Source organism: Bos grunniens, chromosome 5 (genome assembly GCF_055505025.1).
Source record: "Bos grunniens cultivar Pamir isolate PY7600 chromosome 5, Bosgru_T2T1.0, whole genome shotgun sequence".
Taxonomy (NCBI): Eukaryota; Metazoa; Chordata; class Mammalia; order Artiodactyla; family Bovidae; genus Bos; species Bos grunniens.
Window position 1 is genome coordinate 113,397,659 of NC_141169.1, and position 12,669 is coordinate 113,410,327.

Sequence of the window (12,669 nt, forward strand, 5' to 3'; positions counted from 1 at the left end):
CCTGATACAACAATCAAGCTAACCCTCACACTGATAACACAAATATACAAGGTAAACAGAAGGCTTAAACATACCTGAGTGTCAGAAGGAGCATGGGCTTTGGAACAAAATAAACTGAGGTTCAAGTGCCAGCTAGAGTACACACATAAATTACTTCAAATCTCCATGCCTCGATTTCCTCATTTGTAATCTGGGGACCAATAAAAACTGTGGGGGCTGCTGTAAGAGGTAAGAATTAACTTATGGAAAGACCCAATATCATACTAGGCACACAGCTGGCACTCAAGAAATGCTGCTCTCTGTATGTACTTTTTATAGCATTTTTTAGCAGTAGGGCTCAATATTAATCAGGGCCCTAAAATTAGCAATGGGATTTCTTTGGAAGGAATGATGCTAAAGCTGAAACTCCAGTACTTTGGCTACCTCATGGGAAGAGTTGACTCATTGGAAAAGACTCTGATGCTGGGAGGGATTGGGGGCAGGAGGAGAAGGGGATGACAGAGGATGAGATGGCTGGATGGCATCGCTGACTCGATGGATGTGAGTCTGAGTGAACTCCAGGAGTTGGTGATGGACAGGGAGGCCTGGCGTGCTGCGATTCATGGGGTCGCAAAGAATCGGACACGACTGAGTGACTGATCTGATCTGACTTACATTCCTTCCAAAAGAGCAATTGTTACTCAGTAAATTCATTAAAAAAATACAGCTCTTTCAGAAGGAGCTTTAAGAAGGTAGGAGGGTCAATAGTGTGAAATACTACAAAGCTGAGTTAAATAAAAATGAAAAACAGTCAGGAGACTAAGCCATTTGGAAGTCAGTGTTGGTCTGTGGGACAGCAGGTCCAGTGATCAGAATAGGATGAGGAGGGAAGGCAGTGAGTACAGACTAGTCATTAAATAAACTTAGCATCAAAGGAAGGAAAATGAGCAGCACCTAAGAGGGCAGTTTCTCAACCAGATCAGTGTGGTTACATTACAGGACAGAGCTGAAGGGAAAAACACTGGGAAAAGGTTAAAGTTACAGGAAAGAAGGAAAAATGAATGGAGCAAAGTCCCAAAAGATAACTGTGGGTAATGTAAGAGGGGAGGATCAAGATCAAAGGTAGCAGAATCCAGCCTCATCCGTCTTTCCTGAGATTAGCACAATGGAGGAAATACTGAGGACAACTGTAGCTGATTCTGTAATTAGAAAAAATGGAAATGTTAGAAAGCTCATCCCAAGTAGCCACTATTTTATCTAGAGCAAAAGGCGAGGTCATCTGTCACAAGTGAATGGACAGAGCTGACCACATAAGATGAGAGAAAATTTTAATTCCACTGAATTTCTAAAATCGGCCAAATGCTGCATTTTCAAGAATACATCTGATAAAGAAACGAATGAGTATGGGTTTACCACACTATCACAGGTATTGAGATAGGTACTCCACAAGTGTTACCACACTGACTTCTCGGGAGGACCCAGTAAGCAAAGTTTCCATTTTATAGCTCAGAAAACTCAAGTTCAAAAAGAAAACATGAACGACCCAAGATGACACAGATAGTCGTGTCTTCCTCCAAATCGTAACCAAATAATCCCATAGTTCCTTCATAACGCGGTGGCGTGAGGTCACATTAACATTTGTACTAAATATTTACCACAGTGAAAAGTCAGAAACAATGCGAAATATTCATAAATTATGGAATACTCACCCACTCCAGTACTCTTGCCTGGAAAATCCCATGGACAGAGGAGCCTGGTGGGCTGCCGTCTATGGGGTCGCACAGAGTCGGACACGACTGAGCAACTTCACTTTCACGCATTGGAGAAGGAAATGGCAACCCACTCCAGTGTTCTTGACTGCAAAATCCCAGAGATGGGGGAGCCTGGTGGGCTGCCGTCTATGGGGTTGCACAGAGTCGGACACGACTGAAGTGACTTAGCAGCAGCAGCATGGAATACTCATATGACAAGAATATTTTTTTTTAAAAAGCCAATGATTTCTGAAGTCTTTTTAACAACATGATATAGTGGATATCTCATGTTTTGGGCCACACAGCAACATTCTCTTTTCCTGTGGGTGGGCTGATTTTTTTTACCTCTTTCCACTGTGCACAATCTTGGTAATACGTCAGCCTTGGGGGCTTCCCATCACCTTCACAGGGGCAACCCACCACCTCTTCCTAGGTACCACCAAGGTCTTATCTTGGTGGTAGATAAGATACCTTGAGGTGGTAGATAAGATACCTTGAGCAACTGAACTGTACAACCTTCCCCAAACCTACAATTTAGTTCAGTTGAGTCGTTCAGTCGTGTCTGACTCTTTGCGACCCCACGAACTGCAGCACACCAGGTTTCCCTGTCTATCACCAACTCACAGAGCTTGCTCAAACTCATGTCCATAGAGTCGGTGATGCCATCCAGCCATCTCATCCTCTGTCGCCCCCTTCTCCTCCTGCCTTCAATCTTTCCCAGCATCAGGGTTGTCTCTAATGAGTCATTTCTTCGCAACAGGTGGCCAAAGTATTGGCACTTCAGCTTCAGTATCAGTCCTTTCAACGAATATTCAGGACTGATTTCCTTTAGGATGGACTGGTTGGATCTCCTTGCAGTCCAAGGGACTCTCAAGAGTCTTCTCCAGCACCACAGTTCAAAAGCATCAATTCTTCGGCCCTCAGCCTTCTTTAAGGTTCAACTCTCACATCCATACGTGACCAGTGGAAAAACCATAGCGTTGACTATACACCACCACTACACACCTAAGAAGAGCTTCCCGAGGACAGAGACTTTCCCATGACCTTCATATCCAGAGGCCTTGGACAGAAAATCAACAAGTTCTGCTTGGTTTCTATTTCTAAAAGGCAGGTAGTGAGCCTACAAGGTAAAAAGTCCACTTAATGTTAAGTATGTAAGAGTCAGATGTGCCTGTTGCTTCAGTCATGTCCGACTCTTTGCAACCGTATGGACTGTAGCCCATCAGGCTCCTCTGTCCACTGGATTCTCCAGGCAATAATACTGGAGTGGGTTGCCATCCCTCCTCCAGGAGATCTTCCCGACCCAGGGATTGAACCTGCTTCTCTTACACCTCCTGCATGGGCAGGCAGGTTCTTTACCACTCGTGCTACCTCACAAGCCCAGGAGTCAGACAGTTGTGCTTAATTTTCTCTTTTGATACCAACTGGTGAAAAGTGCTCTGAATAAGCTTTCTTACACAGTTCTAAGGATGGCTCTGTCTGAGCTTTGAGTCACAGAACAATAAAAGGTAAAAGGAAGAACAAAGGAAAACTTTCATATTTCTATAAGACTTGAATTCTTTAACCATCAGCATTTATTCAATGAAATGTAATTCTTTTAAAACAAATTATGCAATTAATTTTTTTATTTTAAATAAACAATAGGGAAAAAGAAGTCTCTTGAAAGCTACCAATTAATTATCATCATTACAATCCCAATGTCTGTTTCAGCATCTAAACCCCCTAGACAATTCCAACCAATCTCACTTTTCAAATTCTAGACTAATAAAATCTCTTTTTAATTACAAATGTACATTTCTTCAAATAAAGTCTACCTTCAGAAGCTAATATGAGAACCAAAAATATACAATTATAAATCCAGTTATACTCAAAATTTTGAGAATTATTTACATATGAGGCCATTAATTGTATCAGGCAACAGTCATCGACTAGCCATAAAGCATTCTCCTGAAACAGCACAATTCTGGTTCTCAAATACTTGAGATTATCTGCAATTATACCAAAATGTACCATAAAGCACTCCAAATCACTAATCTGTTTAACTTTCACAGTATTATGTGTATGCGCATACACCACACTTGAGGTGAGAAAGCATAGAACCTGGAAAAAAGTGACTAAGCAAACATGAAACATGTCCACTCAAAAAGGCTGTAAATCAACATCTTAAACAATGACCTAACAATCTTTCGGGGAGAAGCAACAAGTAATTACACCAGTTTATATCAAAGACAAAAAGCTGGTGAGGGAAACTGCCAGCATTTCTGATACAGGCTGCCTTGCTCAAGTCAGGCACTCAGGCACTCAAGTGCTCCTAACCCCTATGCTCTCCTGGATCATCTCAAAACTTTGTATGGCCAAGGCATTTAACTAAACATGAGTCAATCAAACCACAGTACTATACATTAAAAGTAATGCCATTTTTCTCATCAAATGTAGTGACATTTTGTGGTGAAACTGTTTTCCTTTGGTAGCAATTAGAAGAAAGTAGGTCCATGTTGTGAAGTTTATCCTTAAAACAGAAATTTGCAAAGAGTTAAGAGAACCACTCTCAGCCTGATATTCAATAAAGCAACAAAACACAATTCAATTTCTCATTCTAACAGGTTCCAGGAAGCAAGAGGAAAAGAAATTATTCTTACAAAAGTATATCTAGTAGATAATCTAACATAGCTTATGGGAGAAAGAAAAACCATTGAAAATTTCAGGTGCTTAATTTCAAGCAGAATTGTTAACACGAGGAAAATAGGAAACGAGACAGAAAAAAAAAGAAATGCCTTTGCAGGTTAAAATAAGCTATATCATCTCTACCCCTAATTACTGCCTACAGCAGAACTCAGAAAACTAGCTGCAAGAGTCAAGTCTATGCAATGACTGGCTTTGTAAACTAAGACTTCATCAGAACACCGCTCCGTCCATTACTGTCAATGACTGCTTTCAAACCATCTTGGCAGGGTTGAGTAGCTTTGCCAGAGACCATACGCCTAAATTATTTACCAGCTGCCTCCTTAAAGAAAAAGTTTGTTAACTCTTATTTTATTTCTCTCATAAAACTTAACACTACATAAAATCTGTTTTTTGACTTAGTCAATTATTGTCTTGACTTCCCCACTAGAAAGCAAACTTTGTAAAGAAAAAAACTTTTGTTCTCCACTCTATTTCTAGCACCTAAATCGGTGCATGGCACATACAAAGCTCTCAATAAAGATGCTGAATGAATGCTATTTATTAAGAAAAAGAAAGGAGAAGAAACATTTCCCATCTTCCCAATCTCATTCTCTCTTTGATGCACTGCCACTATTCACCCTACAAATCCACCAAAACAAGTCTTCTCAGTTCACCACTGGATTTATCATGTTGATAAACACATTGATAAATCCAACGGTCAATCCTCAGTCCTCATCTTATTTGACTCATAGGCAGCATCTGACCCAGTTGGTCTATACCCTCCTGTGTGCAACTCTCAGAACACCACATTCTCTTATTAATAGTTCACCTCCTACCCAATGCAGCCTTTCCTTAGTCTCCTTTGCTGCTGCTGCTGCTGCTGCTAAGTCGCTTCAGTCGTGCCTGACTCTGTGCAACCCCATAGACGGCAGCCCACCAGGCTCCACCGCCCCTGGGATTCTCCAGGCATAGAACACTGGAGTGGGTTGCCATTTCCTTCTCCAATGCATGAAAGTGAAAAGTGAAAGTGAAGTCGCTAAGTCGTGTCTGACTCTTTGCGACCCCATGGACTGCAGCCTACCAGGCTCCTCCGTCCATAGGATTTTCCAGGCAAGAGTACTGGAGTGGGGTGCCATTGCCTTCTCCAACTCTCCTTTGTTAGTCCTCTCATTGCTTCCAGGCTAATCCTTTGAGACTTTTCTCCTCCATTCACAAAACTCATTTCTTTGGTGAGCTCATCTAGTCTCATGACTACTCTTTGGCATTTCGAACTTAACTATCAAAAACCAAACCCAGGGATTTCCCTGGTGGTCCAGTGGTTAAGACTTGAGTTTCCAATGCAGGGTGTACAGGCTCAATCCCGAGCCCCGGAACTAAGGTCCTGCATGCTGAGTGGCATGGCCAAGAAGTAAAAATAAATAAAAATAAAACCCAAAACCATTCTCATCTTTCCCCCAGAAGCTGCTCCTTTATAGTCTTCACCATCTCAGTAAATGGAAATACAATCCTTCCAGTTGCTCAAGGCCAAAACACTTGGGAGTCAACCAGCTCTTATTCTATTACATCCCACATCCAATCTACCATCAAAACCCTGGTAGCTCTATCTTAGAAATACATTCCAGGTGAATGAGCTCTTCTCACCACCTCCACTGCTACCATCCTGGCGGGCTGATGGTTTCCGTGCCTTCACCCTTGTTCCCTTACAGTCTACTGCCAACAGAGCAGCCATGGTGATCATGTTTAAAATGTAAGCAAGTTGCTGCATGCTCAAAATAACTTGCTCTAACAGCTAGCCAGCTGCCTTTCACACTCAGGGTTAAAATTCGCACACAATTTGGTCTCCTGAAACCTGTTTGCCCCCCTTTGCTTCTCCACTCCAAAGGTCTCCAGGCCTATCCTAGGGTATATCAAGCAAGCTTCCATTTCAGCGCCTTTACTCTGGCTGAAAGGCTCTTCTGGTCTGAGCGAACTAGGACTCCTAAATCAGGCACTTCCATCAACTACTGTGTCATCTAATTCACATAACAACTCTGTGAGGTAGGTGTCAATGCCTCCATTTAAAGATTAGGAAAGTAAAGTTTTTAGGCCACTTATCTAACAAGGATGGAGTTGGGGCTCAGCCTCCATTAGTCTGCACAGAACATGAGCTCCGATGCTTTTGAACTGTGGTGTTGGAGAAGACGCTTGAGAGTCCCTTGGACTGCAAGGAGATCCAACCAGTCCATTCTAAAGGAGATCAGTCCTGGGTGTTCATTGGAAGGACGGATGCTAAAGCTGAAACTCCAGTACTTTGGCCACCTCATGGGAAGAGTTGACTCATTGGAAAGGACCCTGATGCTGGGAGGGGTTGGGGGCAGGAGGAGAAGGGGACGACAGAGGATGAGATGGCTGGATGGCATCACCGACTCGATGGACGTGAGTTTGAGTAAATTCTGGGAGTTGGTGATGGACAGGGAGGCCTGGCCTGCTGCGATTCATGGGGTCGCAAAGAGTCGGACACGACTGAGCGACTGAACTGAACTGAAGAGGAGAGGATTCAGCCAGTTATATGCCTCTGAAGTCCCAGTGATATCAGGTGCATAGCTAGAGAAGGATGTAGGAAAGCAGAGAGCCAGAATGAGAACCAGGATGAGAACCAGAGAGGAAGGTACTGAACCAAAAGAGTGGTGTCAAATGGAAGTGAGACATCCAGAAGCTCAAGAACCAAGAGCATTCCTCATAGTAAACCACACCTGCAGTAAAAGCAACTTTGCTCTTGACTTAAAAAAAAAAATGGTATCTTCTCCTGCCAACAATATTGGCCAGAGGTATGTATCCCTCCTGGGTTCTGCCTCTCACCTGCAGTTTAGTGTGTGAAAAGAGACTGTTTGGTTAAGAATGTGATTAAGCAACACAGCTTCACACCTAGGTTTTCCTCTGGTCCAGTCAAAGTTTGTGCGCCCAGTGGGGTGGGACAGGAGGACGACTGCCCTTTAAATTTCAGATGGCAAAGAGAACAACAATACCTTCCTCCTTGTGGGTGTGTGGGACAAACACTTCACCCCGCCCCCGCCACACACACACACATCCCAGATACTGTAGCCAGGAGCGGAGAGGGTGTCGGCCTTTACACCAAATTCTCCCAGCAACATTTAGCTTATGCCCCATTCCTCTACGCCCCAGTCACGACACGATCGCCTTGTCATCCCCTTCCCCCAGCCAAAGCCTGGTCTGGCCTCAGAGAAGCCCCACACCCCGCAGTGGCCCGGGCATGAAGACCCCGCCTCACCACGGCTCCCGCCACGGCGTGGACCAGGCTTTCGTAGGACAGCACGGAAGACATAAGTGCGGTTCCTGCACACCCGGCTGCAGTTTCCCAGCAGAAGCTGAAGCCAAATCGACTGGCGAAACTTGCGCCAGAGTACCGGGCAGGAGAGTCACAAGCTCCACCCCCTTAGGCCCGCCTCCTCCAGAACAACCATTTCCGGGTCGCAGGGCGCCCGCGTCTCCTGGCCCGGCGCTGGCGCGGGGCGGGGCAGAGTGGTGCTGCGGCGTTCACGTGGAGCGTTGGGTCTCGCGGAAACTCGGCACCCGGGAAGTCAACTGTTGTTTCCTCGCGTTGTCGCGATCTGCCCGGTGGTGCTTTACACCTACTCCAACACTGGGGACTTAAGAAAACCTTTTTTTTCCTCCACATCTCTTCGTAAGACTAGCTGGAGACAAGCAAGATGGGGTCTCATCTTCCTGTTTCTCTAAGACTTTACTCATATTTTCTCTAGCTAGTATTTTTAGTCACATTTTCGTCAAGAAGACATACATGTTGATTGGGCAATGTTCTCCCCTCTGAAAAACCCTGGTGGGAAGAGAACTTGAGCTTCAGGAAATCAAAATGATCAGATGGAGGTGGGAACAAACTAGTTGGCACCTCGTAAAAAAATTTTAACCTATTGGTTTCCTCCTTTGTGAAACGACAGTGTTAATACTGCTAGGATTACAAAAGTTAATTTATGTAAATTTAAACGTACTTTAGAAAATACTGAAGAAAAAAAAATACCGAAGAAAATTCCATATTGCTAAGTGAAAACAAACTACACAAAATTAGAAAAACCACATTCTACCGCTCACCCACAACATACTGTGACACCAGGTTTCAGGACTTCAACTTCAGTCACTTAGGTACCATCGTCATGGGTCTCTGCCAGTTTCAGAACCATCAAGTTTACTTTCATAATACCCTTGTGATTGATAGTCCTTGACTGGAATGCAAAAGTAGGAAGTCAAGAGCTACTTGGAGTAACGGGCAAATTTGGCCTAGGAGTACAAAATGAAGCAGGTCAAAGGCTAACAGTTTTGCCAAGAGAATGCACAAGTGATAGCAAACACCCTCTTCCAACAAAAAAAGAGAAGACTCTACATATGGACATCACCAGATTGTCAATACGGAAATCAGATTGATTATATTCTTTGCAGCCAAAGATGGAGCAGCTCTACGCAGTCAGCAAAAACAAGACCAGGAGCTGACTGTGGCTCAGATCATTAACTCCTTATTGCCAAATTCAGACTGAAATTGAAGAAAGCAGAGAAAACCACTAGACCATTCAGGTATGACCTAAATAAAATCCCTTACAATTATACAGTGGAAGTGACAAATAGATTCAAGGGATTAGATCTGATAGAGTGCCTGAAAAACTATGGATGGAGGTTCATAACACTGTACAGGAGGCAGTGATCAAGACCATCCCCAAGAAAAAGAAATGCAAAAAGGCAAAATGGTTGTCTCACGAAGCCTTACAAATAGCTAAGAAAAGAAGAGAAGCTAAAGGCAGAGAAGAAAAGCAAAGATACTCCTATTTGAATGCAGAGTTCCAAAGAATAGCAAGGAGAAAGAAGAAAGCCTTCCTCAGTGATCAATGCAAAGAAATAGAGGAAAACAATAAAATGGGAAAGACTAGACATCGCTACAAGAATATTAGAGATACCAAGGGAACATTTCATGCAAAGATGGGCACAATAAAGGACAGAAATGGTATGGACCTAACAGAAGCAGAAGATATTAAGAAGAGGTGGCAAGAATACACAGAACTGTACAAAAAAGATCTTCATGACCCAGATAACCACGATGGTGTGATCACTCACCTAGAGCCAAACATCCTGGAATCACTACGAACAAAGCCAGTGGAGGTGATGGAATTCCAGTTGAGCTATTTCAAATCCTAAAAGATGATGCTGTGAAAGTGCTACACTCAATGTATCAGCCAATTTGGAAAACTCAGCAGTGCCCACAGGACTGGAAAAGGTCAGTTTTCATTCCAATCCCAAAGAAAGGCAATGCCAAAGAATGTTCAAACTACCACACAATTGCACTCATCTCATACAGTAGCAAAGTAATGCTCAAAATTATCCAAGCCAGGCTTCTATAGTACATGAACCATGAGCTTCCAGATGTTCAAGCTGAATTTAGAAAAGGCAGAGGAACCAGAGATCAAATTGCCAACATCCGCTGGATCATCAAAAAAGCAACAGAGTTCCAAAAAACATCTATTTCTGCTTTATTGACTATGCCAAAGCCTTTGACTGTGTGGATCACAGCAAACTGTGGAAAATCCTTAAAGAGATGGAAATACCAGACCACCTTTTCTGCCTCCTGAGAAATCTGTATGCAGGCCAAGAAGCAACAGTTAGAACTGGACATGAACAACAGACTGGTTCCAAATTGGGAAAGGAGTATGTCCAGGCTGTATATTGTCACCCTGCTTATTTAACTTATATGCAGAGTAGTACATCATGAGAAATGCTGGACTGGAAGAAGCACAAGCTGGAATCAAGATTGCCGGGAAAAATATCAATAACCTCAGATATGCAGATGACACCACCCTTATGGCAGAAAGTGAAGAGCTAAAGAGCCTCTTGATGAAAATGAAAAGTTGGCTTAAAGCTCAACATTCAGAAAACTAAGATTATGGCATCTGGTCCCATCACTTCATGCCAAGTAGATGGAAAAACAATGGAAACAGATTTTATTGTTTGGGCTCCAAAATCAGTGCTGATGGTGACTGCAGCAATGAAATTAAAAGATGCAAAAAAAAAAAAAAAAGATGCTTGCTCCTTGGAAGAAAAGCTATGACCAACCTAGATAGCATATTAAAAAGCAGAGACATTACTTTACCAACAAAGGTCTGTGTAGTCAAAGCTACGGTTTTTCCAGTAGTCATGTATGGATGTGAGAGTTGAACTATAAAAAAAGCTGAGTGCCTTAGAATTGGTGCTTTTGAACTGTGGTGTTGAAGAAGACTCTTGAGAGTCCCTTGGACTGCAAGGAGACCCAGCCAGTCAATCCTAAAGGAAATCAGTCCTGAATATTCATTGGAAGGACTCATGTTGAAGCTGAAACTCCAATACTTAGGCCACCTGATGCGAAGAGCTGACTCCTTTGAAAAGACCCTGATGCTGGGAAAGATTGAACGCGGGAGAAGGGAACGACAGAGGATGAGATGGTTGGGTGGCATCACTGACGCGATGGACATGAGTTTGAGTAGGCTCTGGGAGTTGGCGATGGACAGAGAAGCCTGGCGTGCTGCAGTCCATGGGGTCGCAGAGAGACGCGACAGAGCGACTGAACTGAACTGACTGCTTATTACAGCCAGAGGCCCAATGTTTTACGCCTTTTATCACATTTACTCCCAGGAGAGGGCCCTAACAGTGTTTACCTGGTCCTGTTTTCACAAAATTTGAAAGTATTTCAATTGCTACTGGTTAAGATCCCTTTGTAACTCTGGGGCTTCACTGGTGGCACAGATAGTAAAGAATCCTGCAATGTGAGACCTGGGTTCCATCCCTGGGTTGGTAAGATCCCCTGGAGAAAGGCATGGCAACCCACTCCTGTTCTCTTGCCTGGAGAATCCCCATGGACAGAGAGACAGGCAGGCTACAGCCCACAGGGTCGCAGAGTCAGACACGACTGACCGACTAAGCATGCTCATTTAAGTGTTGCTACAGTGACCACAGCTAAGTTACAAGCAAGTTGGGGAGATAGCTGGATTTAGGAATACCTATTCATACGTATTAACATGTTATTGCTAGATCTGTTTTAGGAATCTCTCCCAGGAATACTCCCACCACTCCCTAGAGTCATGACATGAAGGTCCAGGCCCGAAAGTCAAACGAAGGTAGGATTCTGCACTGGAACACAGAACCTTGTCCGCCGTTAATCGGAGGACTCAGCCCTTGTGGACTTCTACTTAATTTGGAAGCTCTCTCAAGAACACACTGCATTATGTAGCATATGGACTTATAAACACACTTTATGAATCCTTTTATAGCAGTAATTGAACACAATTTTTCTTATTTCCCCTTTGTACGGTATGATATGCAGACAGCATGTCCATCTCTGTGAAATCTTTTGCATAGCAGCTGTCAAAAAATAATTTCACATCTCAGTATTCCTAATTATGTACTACTTTTCTTAAAAGAGAGCTCCCTGAACTATACAAGCATTAAGTCCCACACTATAGAAACAGTATATTAAATCTTTAGCCTCCTTCTGTTCACACCTGTATTATCAGTACAAAATAAAATAGGAACTTAGAACTGATCACCTTCCTATTCATTTCTACACTTGCATGTAGTCAGGTTACACAACCTGAAAATGTCCCAATGAGATGAGTGTACTAAAGAACATCCTTATTATATAACAGGATATCTAGATTTTCATAGTATTTATACATATTTATGCTATTTATCTCTTCACTACCCTGGTTCCACCTACTTACAAGCCATAGTTTTAAAGCTTTCGCCAAATCAACATGCCTTCTTTAGTTTCGATTTAATTTTATTGGCTATCATTAACTGTTTGCCTACTTAACGCATGCACTTCACTTAAAAGTGTACTTTATTGGTTATAAATATTGCTATACATTTAATTTTAATCACTGCACCAGTTTTAAAACGAATTTTTTCAGTCCCTTATTGGTTGGATGACATCGCCAACTCGATGGACATGAGTCTGAGCAGGCTCCGGGAGGTGGTGATGGACAGGGAAGCCTGGCGTGCTGCAGTCCATGGGCTCAGAGTCAGATACAACTGAGCAACTCAACTATAGGGCCCGTTACAAGTGGACTAATACACTTCATCACAACCAATGATGTGACATTCCTCACTTAACCAGTGCCCTTCAAATGAACATTTTGTTTCCCATTTTTTAAAGTATTTCAGCATAGGCTTCCTTGATGCCCTCTCCTGTTCCTAAATATGGCAGAACTGCTTGCCTCTGAACTGCTACCTGAGGATATGTAAAGCT

General features: G+C 43.1%; 1 protein-coding gene across 2 annotated transcripts in view; it reads right to left on the reverse strand.

Moving 5' to 3' along the window:
* SLC25A17 (solute carrier family 25 member 17) overlaps positions 1 to 7,814 on the reverse strand; it is a 48,047-nt gene extending 40,233 nt beyond the window's left edge. For both annotated transcript variants that reach the window (XM_086402996.1, XM_086402995.1), the window contains exon 1: positions 7,663 to 7,814. In XM_086402996.1, the coding sequence (XP_086259122.1) occupies positions 7,663 to 7,716 (54 nt within the window). In that variant the 5' untranslated portion in view covers positions 7,717 to 7,814. The remainder of the gene's footprint in view (positions 1 to 7,662) is intronic.
* Between the last annotated feature and the right edge of the window lie 4,855 nt (positions 7,815 to 12,669).